At 34.1% G+C, this 16,642-nt stretch overlaps 2 protein-coding genes across 3 annotated transcripts; both read right to left on the bottom strand.

The window, feature by feature from the left end:
* Positions 1 to 1,883: 1,883 nt before the first annotated feature.
* Positions 1,884 to 5,393, bottom strand: LOC130430309 (carcinoembryonic antigen-related cell adhesion molecule 3-like). 2 transcript variants are annotated; one of them, XM_056759361.1, is made up of 5 exons: positions 5,198 to 5,393; positions 3,435 to 3,773; positions 3,016 to 3,318; positions 2,676 to 2,800; positions 1,884 to 2,578 (listed from the first exon to the last, which is right to left on the bottom strand). In XM_056759361.1, the coding sequence occupies exons 1-4, from the start codon at positions 5,235 to 5,237 to the stop codon at positions 2,694 to 2,696; spliced, it is 789 nt and encodes a 262-aa protein (XP_056615339.1). In that variant the 5' UTR covers positions 5,238 to 5,393; the 3' UTR covers positions 1,884 to 2,578; positions 2,676 to 2,693. The 2 variants fall into 2 exon arrangements, with proteins under 2 accessions (XP_056615339.1, XP_056615340.1); XM_056759362.1 differs by lacking the exon at positions 1,884 to 2,578 and having other exon boundaries at positions 2,739 to 2,778.
* A 2,927-nt stretch (positions 5,394 to 8,320) lies between these two features.
* Positions 8,321 to 9,959, bottom strand: LOC130430638 (uncharacterized). The gene is made up of 4 exons (XM_056759795.1): positions 9,955 to 9,959; positions 9,378 to 9,568; positions 9,006 to 9,290; positions 8,321 to 8,442 (listed from the first exon to the last, which is right to left on the bottom strand). Exons 1-4 carry the CDS (start codon positions 9,957 to 9,959, stop codon positions 8,321 to 8,323), a joined length of 603 nt encoding a protein of 200 aa, XP_056615773.1.
* Between the last annotated feature and the right edge of the window lie 6,683 nt (positions 9,960 to 16,642).

Raw genomic sequence — 16,642 nt, 5'->3', positions numbered from 1 at the left:
TGATCACCAAACGAATTGTACTTTCAACTTAACACCAGAAGATGGAGACATACACAGACAGCGAGTTCAATGATGAGAACAAAGATGTTATTATCAATGTTTGTCATTTGAAACGTGATGGTTCTGGAAATTGATAAATATAATAAACAGAAAATGTGAAATACAATGACACTTTGAACTGCTTTATAATTAACAACGATCTCTAAAAACATCTCATTAGAAATTTGTGTTTGACAACGTTTACAAGGAACTTGAGCAACCAAATAATGAACAAAAACATTAGTAGACGTAATTGGTGCATTTATTTTTTGATGTTGTTCACAAATCTGTCTAAATCTGTGTTAGTGAGCACTTCTCCTTTGCTGAGATAATCCTTCCACCGCATAGGACATAACAAGAAAATGATTCGACAGTATGATTATTGCACAGATGTGCCTTAGGATGGCCACAATAAAAGGCCACTCTAAAATGTGCAGTTTTATCACATATCACAATGCCACAAATGTCATAAATTTTAAGGGAGCGTGCAATTGGCATAGATTGGATCCAAATTAGGATTTTTCAGGAAAGGCTCCAGTATGTTTGAGACTTGAGGGCATCACTCCGCTGGTCAACAACTATTCATAATAGCCAATCTAATGGGGTCAACTGAAATAAAAATGTCTTTAAGAGAATGTGACGGCATAATATCCATAGGACAATTTGACGGTTTCACTCAAGAGACAATGTCATGCAGCTGAATATGCGAAATAATGTCAAAATGTCTTGACGATCTAAGCGGCAATAGGGATTCGGGACAAACCACAGCTATTGGTGGTGATTTTCGGTCTGATATTCTTTTTAAGAAAATGTTTGCGTATCTCTGGTGTTGCAGACGAGTAGCCTACTGTTGTAGGTTTCAAGACAGAATTGATAGTTTTGAAAATTATTTTAGGCCTATGGGTATTCTTGAGATTATATCAGAGAAATAAGTAGCTTTAGAGTTGTTAACTGCACTTTGATAGTGCTTTAAGGATTCACAGAACATTTCCCTCGAAACCCTAAGTTTGTCTTTTATCCACTTACGCTATACTGTCCAGCATTGCCGCCTAACAGCACGGGGATAATCATTTAACCAGGGCTGGATATCGGACTTTTTTCTTGATCTCATTGATTTAAGGGGAGCAACCTGTTCCAAAATATCACTACAAACTTTATGAAATACTTCCAACAGCAGTTAAGGATGCATTGTGCTGGCTAAAACATTTGTAGTATGAGTGAGATAAGTAAAAGAGTACATTTCTTTGAATTGCAAAGATGAATAAAAAACCCTAGTAGAGTGCCACCTCTCTGGGGGTGGAGGCCACAAACAGCATTATGATCAACTCTATGCTAAGGAGATGTGTTGCACTGCGTGAGGCAAATGGTGGTCACACCAGATACTGACTATAGTTTTCGAGCCCCCCAATTCAGAAAACTGCACATTTTAGAGTGGCTTTTTTGTGGCCATCCTAAGGCACACCTGCAATAATCATGCTGTCTCATCAGCATCTTGATATGTCACACCTGTGAGGTGGAAGGATTATCTCAGCAAAGGAGAAGTGCTCACTAACACAGATTTTTGACATTTGAGAGAAATAGACCTTTTGTGTATCTTTGAAATCACTTCATGAAAAATGGGGGCAAAAACATAAGTGTTGGGTTTATAATTTTGGTAAGTGTATATGATGATAAAGGGCATCATTGTGATTTTTTTTCAGATTTCTGGCATTTAAAAAAAAAATACCATGGGAGATATGTCTTTCAACAAAAGGCATTCAACAAGAGGTATTCAACAAAAGGCATATAATCAAATATAATAATAAATATTATATAACCTATAGCTAAAGAGACACACACACATACTTGTTTACAGAATTTTATAGACTTATATGTTAATTGTCATGTGGTCATTCGTTTATAATAAATATTGTTCTTCTCTATAAATATTGTGAGTTATATATTCCATTACATTCTATTCTATTAGGTGTCAGAAGGTGGTGACCCTAATATCTGAACTTCAATGAAGATGACCTCATAGAAACATTGTGTAAATTGTGCAAAGCTTTGAAAAAGTCAGCTTTGTCAAAAGTGCTTTTTAAATAAACATGACTTTGAAAATAATAAAAAATGATTCAAGTATCCATAAAGACATTTAAGCAGGAAATACAGCAGCGAGAACGAATTATGCCATTGAATTAGTTTTTAAAAAACATACAGTATTACAGTAACTGTGTTAGGCCAATATTAACTATTGCCTTTTAGTGAAGCATAAGAAAAAAGATCTGTTAGGTACAAGAGGATTCCGTTTCCTTTTCATTGTATTAATATGCAAATAAAAGTCTGCAAAGTCAAGTAACTCTTGACACCACCCTACTTCATAAAAAATATTATTTTACAATAATGCATTCCAGGATTCCCAGCAATGTCATAGAGACTGATTTCCAGACAAATTTTTCTATCTTCACCTTGCATCTAATCAGCAGGTTGGTGTAAAGGAGGAACAGATGAAAGACTTTTTTTCCTAATATCATTCAGTGACAGATGTTTGCTTGGTAACCTGTTTGTGTATTTAAAAAAAGAACATGAATATACTGTATGAATGTGATGAAAAAAGTGATAATAATTTATTTTAATTTTTTCATGAAAATACTTGCATTTGTTTGCATATTTCTTTAGCGGTAGTAGACCACACCAGCACATATACCAAAGATTACCGACAGCCATGTTGCAGCAATAACAACTCCAGTTATGAAATGTCTGAAAAGGGTATTCCGGAGTTCTTTGATGCACATATGAGTCATAAAGTGTATAACGTTGGAAACAAAATCATCAAATAAAATGGTGAATAATACAGAAAAACATTTATGGTAAACAAACTGTTCCCTTTTAATATTAAAATTATCCTAAGATTTATTTTGCCCAAAATTCAAATGTGAATTTAACAATTATTAGCAACAGAGCAAGTAAGTAATGTAATTATTATTGCTGTCATACCTGGACATGGCTGACAGAGTTCATTGACGTCTAGATGTCGTGTGTGGTTTGTGATGGGATTGTTAATGACACATCTGTATGTGTTTGTATCCTGATATTCCACCTCCAGAGGTAGAGAGAGTCTGATGTTGAGATCAGACACACTGATGGTGGACAATAAACTGTTTCCTTTGTACCAGGAGAGACTCACATGTGTCACATTCATCACTGAACACAACAACACACATTTTGACACTGAAGATCTTTCTGATGATGAAGAACATTGAGAAGAGTTTCTGATGATGACAGGAACAGGCAGACGAGCTGGAAAACCAAAGAGAAACAAGACAAGTAAAACGTTCTTATTTCATATCAAGAAACAAATCCAGTAAACAAATTATATTTATGTCATTAATATGTTGTATTGCGTAAGACAGTACCATAGACAGTCACACTTATTTTCTTGTATGAGGTTTCTTTGCTGCTGTGAATAGTGAGTTTATAAAGTCCAGCATTTCTGATACTCATGTTTGTGATCGTGAGAGAACCTGTTTGATTGTCCAAGCGTAGTTTGTCTCTGAATCTCTCATCATAAGTATCACGTATAGAGGTCAAATTGGCCTGTATACTGAATTCAGCTATAAGAGCTTCTTTAGGTTCATATATCCACTTTATAAAATCGCGTCTCTGTATGTGAGTTAGATCTGTGTGTAGAGTGACAGAATCTCCCTCCATCACTGACACTGACTTCACTTCATCTGAATCAACACCAAACACACCTGAAACACAGAGTCATGCAAATTATTTACATTGGATAAAGTGAGACTGATTATGAACTTTATTAAAATGTTTTAAGTGTTTTAAATGTGTTTTAGATCCTCAAAATTGGGAATAAACTGGACTAATTATTGCCATTCATACATTGAACAGAATCAGAAGAGATTTATTGCCAAGTTTGCACACACAATGAATATTCTTTGGTGTTGGAAGCGTCTAATACAGACATTAAACACAATACAATACAATATAATAAAATTTACAGTCTAAAAGATTAAAAAATATACATATTTAAAATAAAGACTAATGTACATAAAATGGGAGATAAAAACATAACAGACATTGTACATAGGATTTTATGTACACTTGTGCAAATGGATAATGTAGTATGTTATAATGTTTAAAAACACATCACACTAAACAGTCATCATGAGTGTTAGTTTAGATAATTGAGAACCACACACACAATAGGGTATATCTGTCTCTGAGCATACAGAATTTCTCTTTTAGAAGAAACATACTATAGAAACCTATAAGTTTTGAACATAGTGGTGATGACAAGGACATGTTAACTTTAATTTAATTAAAATTCTCTTTCTCAACATGTGTTGTTAGCATAGTGCAACCACTGCATGTCGTGTTGTTCATTCACCATGAAGTATAACTTCAATCCCTAAATGTACGGTTGATTCTAGGTAGATTTTAACACTAAGCTTTCGACTCTTTCTCACACTTATTTCAGCCTATACTCTTGTCTGCGTGCGCAGTGTCAAGTCAAGCACAAACAATAACTTTACATTGTTGTTTTCTATATATTTTATATCTGACGTTAATTTTGTAACTTTGAAATGCATTTCCGAGTTGTGATAGTTCACTGTGGTTCAGGTGTGCATTAAGTTGATTTATTCCGGATTCTTCTGCTTGTGACGGGTGAACGCCCACTTTCTGTTGACCGTATTCAATATTGGTTTTGGTCTAAAATGTCTTCATCAGATTTGTTTAATAATGGATGTTCGTCATCTCAATAAATGTGGACTTTAGGCAGGGAACGCGTTAGCAATAATTATCCCTACCAGCCCCTACTATGTTTGTATATATATATATATATATATATATGTATATATTCAATAAAGAACTCTGTATACACTGCGTAATGCATCTTAATTTTTCTTTCATGACCCCCTGAGAACACAATAGTGTCCGTTTCTATCGCCGCTGAAAACGAGATGTAAAATTATATTTGCTCCATCAAGTCTCCTATAGTCCTATATTATATTTGCTACCGGAAACCCGTTCGTTTACGTTAAGTGCAGTCAATTGTTACCCGCAACATTACGCCATTTAATTAATAAAAAAAGGTGACTTTAGTATAGTGAAGCAGCTGCCCAGTAAAGAGTTTATGATTTAAAAATATATTTAGACTTACCATTAACGATCGGCATACACATGAAAATGAAAACAAACATTTCAGATGTCTTTAAAAATGTTAAAGCGTTAAAAGCAACATTATCTCTATGACATTAAACCAGGCTATATAACCACAATAACCAATGAGTTCAAGCAATTGCAGGAATTAGCAGGATAGACAAAACAGCAAGTTATTCTCCGGTTGATGTTGTTTGAGGATGTTTTACTTTCGATTATGTTATGACGTTTGATGACGAATATCTAAACAAACAGCTGAAGAAAGCGAAAGTATGTTCAGGTGTTGACTCCGAAACCGTGAGGCTGGAGAGTGAAACTCTTCCGTTGTGCCACCTTGACACCAAACACACATTGTGATCCTCTTTGTGGCAAATAATGTTGGACAATTGTAGGACGAAAGAATAATTAAAAAGAAGTCTGATATTGCGACATTGTAACTAAAAGTGTTACAATGTATTCATTCAGGCACAAAAGTGTTGTCTGTCTTCTATCCAAAGACACACCTGGAACACAAACAGAAATGATATTATATCAGAGGTTATAAAAACAGTCTGCCCCCTTTTTACTTTAAAAATGGTTTGAGGAAGCAACTGGTTGTAAACTGGTCTTATGCAGCTCATCAGGTCACACAAACAATCTCGAGTCACGTCAGAAAATAAGAAAAATCATGTCAAATACTGACATAATGTAATGTGTAAATGAAGCACAAAATATGAAAGTTTCTGCAGTTTACCGCCATCTCGTGGTGAAACGAAGAGTCGGCTTATAACGTTACTTTTGAACCAATAAATTAATTGTATACGTTTGGGTCAGTAAAGTAAAATACATTGATATACAAAATTGCCGACAATCTAAGTTTCTGTAAACAATTAATAATTAATCTAAACATTTGAGGCACGTGATCATAAAGGAGATTTTATAGTTATAACACACTATGCTCAACATTTGACCTCACCTGAGTCCCACAGAAGGTCCTGCTCACCGTCAGTGTGAAAGACATTGTCAGGCTATAGTTTACTTCATAATATTATTTAGCTCTTTTCTGAAATGATGTGTGATTCGGTTAAAGGACCTACCCATTATTAATGTTTCGTCTTTCGACTTATGTTTTTAATAGCTCAAAAAAATGACTCATTGGTCTAATATGATTCAATCATGGACATTGGTTCCACATGAATGAATCAAATAAACTTAACATAAAATGAACATGTATTAATGGTGATTTGTTCTCTCTACACGTTAATTTTATGTTAAGTTTATTTGATTCATTCATGTGGAACCAATGTCCATGATTGAATCATGTTAGACCAATGAGTCATTTTTTTGAGTGATATATAAAAAGCGGCAACTTAATGTAGTAGGCCTCAATATATTGTAATACTGTCATATCTGAATACAACATATCTATAATTTATTCTATATATGTTCAATTATGAATATATAAATTACTTAAAGAGGTAGTTTTCCTTAAAAATGGTCCCTATTGACTTTCAATGGTACAAATAAAAACTACAACGCCCAAGTCAATGTGGATCATTTTTGGGTGAACTACTCCTTTACTGTATTGACAGAGTTTTTAAAGAACTTCCATAACCTTTATATTGACTGGATCAGCAGACATTGATCACTAAACGAATGTAGTTGTATTCTAAACTTAACACCAGAAGATGACGACATACACAGACAGCGAGTCCAATAACTGATGAGAATTAAGTATTAAATGACAGATGTGATATAATCAATGTTTGTCATTTGAAACGTAATTGTTCAGGTGGTTAATAAATATAATAAACCTAAAATGTGAAATAAAATGACACTTTGAACTGCTCTTTAACCAACAACGATCTCTAAAATCATCTCATTCCCAAGTTGTGATTTGAAGACGTTTACAAGGAACTTGAATTTGACAAAGAGGTGCGAAATAATAAAAAAAAACAATTACTATACGAAATTGATTAATTTATTCTTAATTTTTTGTGTTTTTGATCTGATTCTTACATTTGTATTAAAGATCAAAACAGATATATATATAGCAAACAAAATGATTATTTATACAAACATTATTTACATTGAATAGATTGGAGTGGAAGACATTTTAAATGGTAAAGTTACGACAGATATGGGGACTGGTGACGAGTTGTGATGTGATTCGACTCTTTATCAGAAACTTGCAGATTCCGCAGTGATTCCAAACTTCTAGTTGTTTATAGTGTTACATGTAAAACATAAGGTCACTGTTACTTTGAACAGCAAAGTGTTTTTAAGGGGATTGACTCCTGTGATGATGATGGATGAACTATCAGTCTTGTCTCTTCAGTAGCATGGTTGCCTGGTGTTCCCTGTCCAGATGCACCTATTACATAAACAAACTTTACATTAAATAATCACTCATACCTTATTCTATCATGTAAACTGCATGTAGAAAAATGCACTTTGTGAAGATATGAAACATCAGCTACCATCCTCTTGTGCAGCACTGCCACCGGTCTCGTGTTGACCTCCACTGGCATCTGTTGAACACAAAAATTCAGTCTCATCACAGTTGTGAGATGTGACAGTGTCTGACCATTTGTATTTCTCTATATATTTTTTTCCTTTTAACTTCATCAATGTTCTTTTGCATCAGTTATAGGCATCCGCAACAATTTGGACATTCAACTCCAGTTGCAATTTTACATGTGTAAACATCAAAACAAAATGGTTGATGCTGTCAAAGTTGCGTCTTACCAAAATGTTTAAAAAAAAATATTTTACATAATGAGTTTTTTACCATGTTCTGTAAAAATGTAAAGCATCAACTACCATTCCCTTGTGCAGCAGTAAAAGAGACCGCATATTGACCTCTGCTGGCATCTGCTGAACACACACACATTCAGAGTCTCATTATAATGACTGTGAGATTGTCATCCTGTGCTATATCAAACCACATCCTTTCAAAACAGCGTTTTTATATATAGAACACTACTGTATAGTCAGAAAATGTATCAAAACATGAAAAAATAGAACATCAACAATATCACATAATGTATAGATATATATACAGCACAATATGTACACATCACATAATATATGGTGCCTGGCGTCAAAGGATGTTCACTGATGCCACTTCACAAAATATGTATATTTATGCTTTTTGGTGAAACTCGCCTTTTTTACATTTATTTCTCCGGTAGCAATAGATCAGGCAAAGAATAACAGCAGGAACAAGAAGAAGAAAACCAAGATAAGGCAGATTATTCTGTTGATCTGTATTGAACAAACAGAAAACAGTTATTAGAGTAAAAGATTTCAGTCTTTTTGCAAGAGACAGTGCTAGTTACAGTTAGTGTGTAACGTCTAGTTTAGGGCAAATGCAAGGATTGTGAGATTTTATTAGTTTTATAAAGAAGCTTATTTTATTCTCAATGTAGTTTTTATAGCTTTGATGTGCGTTCATATTGTTTTCATTCTCTTCATTGTCTGTGCAAAGTGCAAAAAGATTAACCACATCATGCCCAGACCCAGAAGTTATAGGTCAGTATACCTTGATAGACGGCCACACCATTTGCAGAAAGCTAATATTCAGATGTTTATTAAAATTTAAAAAACTGTATTATTCAGGTTTTTTGTCATTACATGATTTCCATTCTTCTATTATAATTTTGGTGAGTTTGGTGTTATTATAAAATGTGACAAACGGTAACAAATTTGTTTGATCAAACTGGTAGGAATGGAAAGGGTATCTCACCCTATAAATATTCTCATCTCAGAAGAAATGTGACCACTAGAGATCATTCTAAATAAACATTGGATATCAACTGTTGTCATACCTCTACATATTTCATTGATGTTGAGTTGTGCAGTTCTGTTGGTGAACGAGTTGTTCACCACACAGCTGTAGTTGTTTGGATCCTGATATTCCACCTCCAGACACAAAGTTATGTTGGTGGTGTTCAGTTTAAACACACTGGTGATGGAGATCAAACTGTTTTCTTCGTACCAGGAGAGACTCGCATGTGTCACATTCACCTCTGAACATGTCACGTCACATTTTGATATGTTTGAAGTTGAACATTTGGAAGAGTTTCTGGTGATGACAGGATCATGAAGATACGCTGGAGAACATCAGAGGATAAAGTTGTAAATGTTTTATCTCTTGAATCAATATTTGATATCAATATAATTCTTGTGTTTTAACTTACGTTGGACAGTAACTTTATAATTCTGGCAGTCAAAGACGCGAAAAGACTTAATGATTTTTACGTTAAACTGTCCCGAGTGAATTTTTCTGATGATGTTGACGGTGAGAGATCCAGTTGTGATGTCCAGCTGCAGTCTGTTTTTGAATCTCCCATCTTTACAGTCATGATATGATTCACTACCATTGGTGAGACTAGCAATGAGAGTGTTTCCTTCATACAACCACAGGACCTCATCCTGATCATTGGTCAAGTTAGCGGGTAAAGTTATCGACTGCCCCTCATTCACATCCACTTTTGTTAGGTCTCAAGAAAAAATCTCAACTGTGAATCATATTTTTAACGCTACTTTTAGTTTCATATAATCCTGCATTTGCATTTATATGAAGAGTTTGGTTCCAAAATGAGAAAAATTATATATTTTTTTAAAAATCATGTTTTTTTAGTGTAGTCCAATTAATATACAGTATATCAAGCTGCAATTTTTTTGGAGCCATGATAGCTAAAGAAATACAGCTACCTAACACAATAAAAACTTGTTATGATAATAAAAAGGATTATTTTAGAAAAGTTAAGGTACCTCATTTTGGAACCAAACTCTTCATAAAAATGCAAATGCAAGATTATATGAAACTATATGATGGCACACACTTTTAAAATCTTTGAAAATGAAAAACCAGGGAATTTTCTGTCAATATAATTTCCCCCTGTAAAATTACAAGATATAAGTAAATATATTTACAGTATATATAAAATAAATAGTTTTTCGTGTAAATTTGCTGTCTTTTTATGTAATTTCACAGTTTGGGCAGTATTTAAAAAACAAGCTGTAAACAATAAAATCTTGATCAAAAACCAGAAATATTCTGGCAGCTGAGCGCAGCTGTGCCAGAAAAGAAACTGTAAATAAAGTTTTTCCCTGCAAAGTTACATGTTTTTCCCGTTTTCTTGTGAACGTCTTTTTTACATTAAAATACATTAAAAGTCTGTAAAAACAGTAAAAAATAACAGAAACATTTGGTACAATTATGTTTTTTACATAGATCAGCAGAGTAAACAAACACATCAGTACTACCTGCACATGACTGACAGAGACTGTGAATGTCGAGATTTGTCCTCCGATTGAAGCCTGAACTGGACACCACACAGCTAGTTGTTTTTATCCTGATAATCCACTCCAATATATACTTTGTTGTTGCTGTCAGAAATGTTGAGGCTGGTGTAAATAGTGCTTCCGTTGAACCAAGAGAGCTGAGGTTGTGCCACACTCGACACCGAACACATGACGACACATGTTTGGTTTTCAGTACACGGTAGATCATTTCTGGTAAGACGTGGGATCTGAAATCGGTGAAAAAATAATTAAAACTAGCTTGAGATCTTGACAACATGTTAGTAAAATCAGTATTAAAAGTCTTAGTATTACATCAAGTTTAAGGGAGTCGTCTGTCTTCTCTCCATCACAAGACTCTGGAACACAGACATAAAGTTCAGATCAAACTGAATCAGGTGTTTTCTTTGCTGGTTTGCTGGTCATAATAGTTAAAAGTGATAAAGTTCCTAAACCAGCGGCAGACCAGCTTTTCATTTCTAGGGCCACAAATGTAAAAAGATTAAAAAGAGAAAGTAAACTTTACCAAACAGCAGCTTTAGAAAAAGGGTAAAAATTAACCAAACATGGGCCATATTCTCAGTCGGAGGTCACCTGGAACATGAATCAGAAAGCTTTATGACCTTTGCTTAACATGAGGCTGTTTGAAAGTTACAGGCTTTTTACATTTACAATTTCATGTATGCATTTGGCAGACGTTTAAAAGCGACTTACATTGCTTTAACCTATACATTTATACTAGGGTATGTGCAATCCCCTGGGCTCAAACCCACAACCTTGCATTGTTAACACAATGCTCTTACCACTGAACTACAGGAAGGCTTCTTCCCCTTACATATTTCCCCCTTATTATATGCTATACTATAATAGGCCTTGTCACAATCATAAACAATATATGAAAAATAACATATAGTGTTGTGCCAAATGTAATTGTATTTTAAACATGGTTTGAGTAAGCCACTGTTTATAATACGGGTGAAACATAAAATTGCAGCAGTTTACCGCCATCTGGTGGCAAGAAGAAGCGTTTGCTTTTGGTTGTTAATAATGTTAATAAAAACAAATTATACGCTTGGGTCAGTTAAGTAAAATACACTACTATAAGAAATTAAACACATGAAATATATAAAAAAAGTTATAATTAAGCGGCTTATATTTCCACAATTGAAGACAACATTTTAGGCTACTTTTTTATCATGAACCAACGTCTTCAGTACGAATCCATACATTTAAACATTTAAGGTACACGACTTAAAAGGAGATATACACAAACTCAATATATATTAAACATCTGATCATACCTGTGTGCCTTTACTGTACAGAAGGTCCTGCGCACCGTCAGTGAGAATTGATATGATATTTAATCACATTAGCCCTTTTAGGAAATACAATTTAATTTGGTTTATACAACGTACACATTATCTTCAACTTTTCGTCTGAAAACGAAAAGTAAAACAAAAACTAAGCTAAGTTCCTGTTTTGATTTGGTTTAAACTAGACTTCAGACTGCTGATGTGACTTGTTGGGTTTTTTATTTCTACGCCTAGTCTATAGGCTAAGTTCTGTGTTGTACATTGCCTACCGATTTGCTGGTTTTTAAATGGGAAAATACTAATGGGAAAATATAATGTAATATGATAAAAAATAATACATTTCCATGAATTGAAACCAAGGCTACCTAGTTTTCAATATGAAAAGCGGCAACTCTTTACATGTATTATTATTAAATAGCAACTGTTATATGTAGTATTCGATATATCTTCAAATTAGAATATTTGAATTAATTTATATATTAAGAACATGTATAACCTCTATCACCTGCCTTAGTTAAGCCGACATCGAACACACCATTAATGTAATTCCATCAGCGCCATAAGGTGACGCCGGAGACTCAGTGAGTTTAATAACTGAGCAAACAAAGTATTAAATGACAGATGTGATATAATGAATGTTTGTCATTTGAAACGGTATGGTTCTGGTCATTGATAAATACAATTAAAACAAAATGGCACTTTCTACTGCTGTTTTAACAATCTTAAATTCCAAAGGTGTGATTTGAAAACGTTTACAAAGGAACTTCAATTTGAAAAAGAGGTACATAATAATGAACAAGAACATGCTTAGTAAACAAAATTGAGACATTTATTAATTTTGTTTTTGATAAAAAATGTACACTTGTATGCAGTATCAAATATCAAAACAGATCATGTGCTTTATAGCAAACAACATTTATAAATATATAGTTTAAATGATCTAGCGCTGTATCTTGTTTCTGTCATTTTTAAAGTTTTGAAGGTGCTGCACATTCTGCTTCATAAACTAAAATCACAACACAGATAAAGACTTTTACAACACAGACCTAATAAATATATTTTGGTACTTTTTTGAAAAAGTTTCATATTTGACACAGGTGATATTTGTGCTTTTTAGCTGCTCACTCCCTCCTGCAGCAATAACAGAACAACTCAACAGCAGCAACAACAACGACGACAAAAACACCAACAACAACACCAATTAAAAGAGGAATATGTGATTGCTGGCTGTGTTCTATAATGAAGAAATAAAAAGAGAGTAATTAGAGTGTCTCAAATACATAAATATCAAAAATATACACTTAATTGAACAATAATGTAACGCATAACTCACCATATAAAGTCACATTATAACTCTGACATTCTTTATTTGTTGCATTAGTGATCAGTAGTTTATAAGATCCAGAGAGGATTTCACTGAAGTTGCTGATGGTGAGAGATGCAGTCTGAGTGTCTAGACGCAGTCTGTTACCAAATCTCCCATCATCACAGTGATGATACGTGGTCACGTTCTCAAAATATTCAGCCACCAGAGCGCTTCTATAAAACCACATGATGTCATCTCCGTTCTGAAGTTCACGGGTGGTGGATAACGTGACAGAATCCCCTTCCTTCACAGTCTTTGGTTCTGCTGTACCTGCTTCAGAAAACATAAAGACCTTATCAATCAGACTGAAGACAAAATGTCAGACAGTTTTATAAAGAGCTGTCTTACCTTGACATGACTGACAGAAATGTTGAATGTTGAGAGGTGTCGTCCGATTGATGCCTGGACTGGACAGCACACAGGTGTAGTTGTTTTGATCCTGATAATTCACCTCCAGATATAGTCTGGTGTTGAATTCAGAAATCATGAGGCTGGAGAGTGAAACGCTTCCGTTATACCAGGAGAGATGAGATTGGAGCACACTCGGCACTGAACACACCACAAGGCATTTCGGTCTTGTACCTGCAGTGCATGGTGGATAATCTCTGCTGATAGTAGGAGCTGGAATCTGAAAACCATGAGAAAGTAATTAAAAACAATTTTATAAAAAACACACAGCTGAAACTTTCCAGTGTCTAATCTGTATTACGAGAGGTACAGGGGTCTCTTCCAATGTCCTTCCTCCATCACAAGAAACATCTGGAACATAGAATTGTTCAGTTTCAAAGTTCATGAATTTTGCAGTGAAACAAACTTTTCACGTTTAATCAATTACATTTTGTGTTCAAATGCAAAAGTTGAAAATAATTACCACTAAGGAGGAATAGTTGAAAGGGCAAAATAAACAGAGAGTAAAACATATTTGAGTCCATCTTCATCTGGAACAGAGGATAAAACAACAAAATGCAAAGCAATATTTTAGATATTTGCAAATTTATATTAAAAATGCATATGAAAAAAGTTCATTAATGGTTTACCATAGAAAATAAATGTCTTGAAAGGTTTGGGAAAATGATGAAAATATTTTTTGTTGAGTCCAAAAGTGATGTAATTTAAATATCATTTTGAGTGATTAATGATTTAGGCAAGCACAAACGTTTGAACAAGTGAGGAGTGTTAAAGCTTTGGGGAATGGGGAAAAAATGGGGAATCAAGCGGAAAAACTGTTTTAATATGAAATGTGTCCGTTGTTTCATTGCTAAGAGTTAAAATATATGTTATTTCCTGTCAAATTTCTTTCAATATGTGTATTTTATATGTTTAAGTAATAAAATAAAACATAATTTAGAAGTGAAAAGTATTATTTAAACTGGATCCCTAAAAGTAGAAATATAAAAATATTGAACTGCATAAATGAGATAAAAAATGAACCACCTAAATGTGAACGTGTTTATGTATAAGAACATAAAAAGAGAAACAAAAAGAAAAACATAATGCTTTATGCATAAACCAGAATTTTCAATTTTGGAAACTTACAGCAAACAAAAGAAGATTTAAAGACATAAACATTACACACGAAGCACCACATTTTACCATCTGACCCAGAGCCAAATTTGAACATTGAAACATGCGCAGAAAATGGATATAAAAGTTAAGATGAAAAAAAAATACTGTCCTATACACAATAAAATGCTACTGAACATTTCATCCTACCTGAAGCTGTCAGCTCTGAAAGTGTCAATGCAAAACAATCTTCAGCTTGAAGGAGATTGAAATAATGAAAGACAGTGATAAATAATGGCCTGTAGAAAGGTCTGTGGTGCTCGTACTTACATTAATGGTGTCAAGATTATTATCTGAATCTGTCTTCAGAAGGATTCAAAACAAAACTAAAAGTACAGAATAAATATCTGTCTGTGGTCTTGACTCCCGTGATGTTGCTGTGGGTGAGAAGCTTCCTGTCTGGTGTTTTGACTTTTATGGACAAAGAACCCATCTTCAGTCAGTTTAAGTATTTTAAAGGGATTTAAACACAACAACATGACGATTCACAAATACAAATACTGTCCTAGATCTTGTTCCCCCTCTTTTCTTGCCAAACGTAAAGCTACCTTTATAGACAAGTTTTTTCCACACACAGAACACACTATTTAAATTTCCACACTTATTCATTTAACACTGTAGCATTTCATAGTAAAAATAGGATCATATTTGCCCTTTGCCCCTTTACTTTTAATGAAACGTATTTTCTTCCATTTCTTTTCCCTCTTCCCTCACTAAACACACATACAGGCATGACATGATCATAGATAGAGAATTGATACTGACGCCACATTGGCCGCTTTGCTTCATTGCTGCGATACATCAGCGGCGCCGCCATATTGGTGAGGGCAACAATGCACTAAAAGCCATTGAACCCAATGGGAGAGCTGCGCCTTTTCGGCATTAAAAGCACAATCACGTTCACATTTCTTAACATATTTCAATGGTTTACGATATCCGTACAGTAAAGATGTTTTTCTATTAATCTGGTAAAACCGTTACGGCAGTAAAAAAGGATGTATTAGATATAGTAAAACCAATAACACTTACATACATTCTAAATAAGAAATAGCAGTATATAGTCATATACCATTGTTTAGATCTTTCCCGGGATTATAAAGTGAATGAGTTGTGATCTGATCATGTGCATTTAATCTTTTTAGTCTATGACCATCTAATTGGAGCCCAAACGTTTCTGTACTCCTCTAAAATAAAAAAGTATTGAAAATGGTTGAGAAATGAAAACGATGTTGTGTTTTTTTACAGAGAACTGCAGCTCCACCGTTCACTCGTATGTCTTTGTAATCGGCTTTTGCCCTCACCAATATGGCGGCGGCATTGATGGACGATCCAGCGGACAATGAGGCGTCTAGGGTGTCATTTTGACTTGATTAGAACAATAAATACGTTTTTTGGGTAAATACGCTGCCCTCTGTGCTTCATGTAAAGGGAGTATATGGGGTCCACCTATATACGTAAAGCGCATAATTCTGGTGCTTTATGGATATCTTGAAATTCTTAATGCACATTGTTTTGAGGGGATCCAACTCAATTTTGTCATGTTCGACCCAAACTTATATAAAGTTGTATTAAATGAACCTAATTATTTTGTGGTGGTATTGAATAAATTCTACATAAACATTATGATACTTACGGAGTTAGAGTTCCCAACATGCTTTGCATGCAACTGGATTAGGAGAGAATTTTTTGTGAGAAAAAAATCTAATGTTATTTTCAGGTGCTTAACAATGAAATAAAAGACCTGACAGTGTTTCTTGTTCAGTTTACGATTTAGAAGAGATTCTGTTTGTATTTTGAGTTTTGTGGTTACCATTGTTCAGAAGAGTTGTGTTGGGCTGAGTTTAAGGAAGAGCTCCTGATGTGTGTTTCTTCATTCAGTGAACCGTAATAATGGTGCTTATGCCAGTACTGAGAC

This window comes from Triplophysa dalaica, chromosome 10 (assembly GCF_015846415.1).
Source record: "Triplophysa dalaica isolate WHDGS20190420 chromosome 10, ASM1584641v1, whole genome shotgun sequence".
Lineage (NCBI taxonomy): Eukaryota > Metazoa > Chordata > Actinopteri > Cypriniformes > Nemacheilidae > Triplophysa > Triplophysa dalaica.
Note: the sequence above shows the minus strand (reverse complement) of the source record. Positions and strands in the feature narration are given on the sequence as shown.

Bases quoted from the DNA above. Each gene is read 5' to 3' on its own strand.
- LOC130430309 (XM_056759361.1), bottom strand. From the start codon at position 5,237: ATGTTTGTTTTCATTTTCATGTGTATGCCGATCGTTAATG. The intron at 3,319-3,434 runs GTACTGTCTTAC...TTGGTTTTCCAG, and splicing joins AATAAGTGTGACTGTCTATG to CTCGTCTGCCTGTTCCTGTC. The intron at 2,801-3,015 runs GTATGACAGCAA...TGTGCATCAAAG, and splicing joins ACTCTGTCAGCCATGTCCAG to AACTCCGGAATACCCTTTTC.
- LOC130430638 (XM_056759795.1), bottom strand. The intron at 9,291-9,377 runs GTAAGTTAAAAC...GATGTTCTCCAG, and splicing joins TTATAAAGTTACTGTCCAAC to CGTATCTTCATGATCCTGTC. The intron at 8,443-9,005 runs GTATGACAACAG...TGTTCAATACAG, and splicing joins CATCAATGAAATATGTAGAG to ATCAACAGAATAATCTGCCT.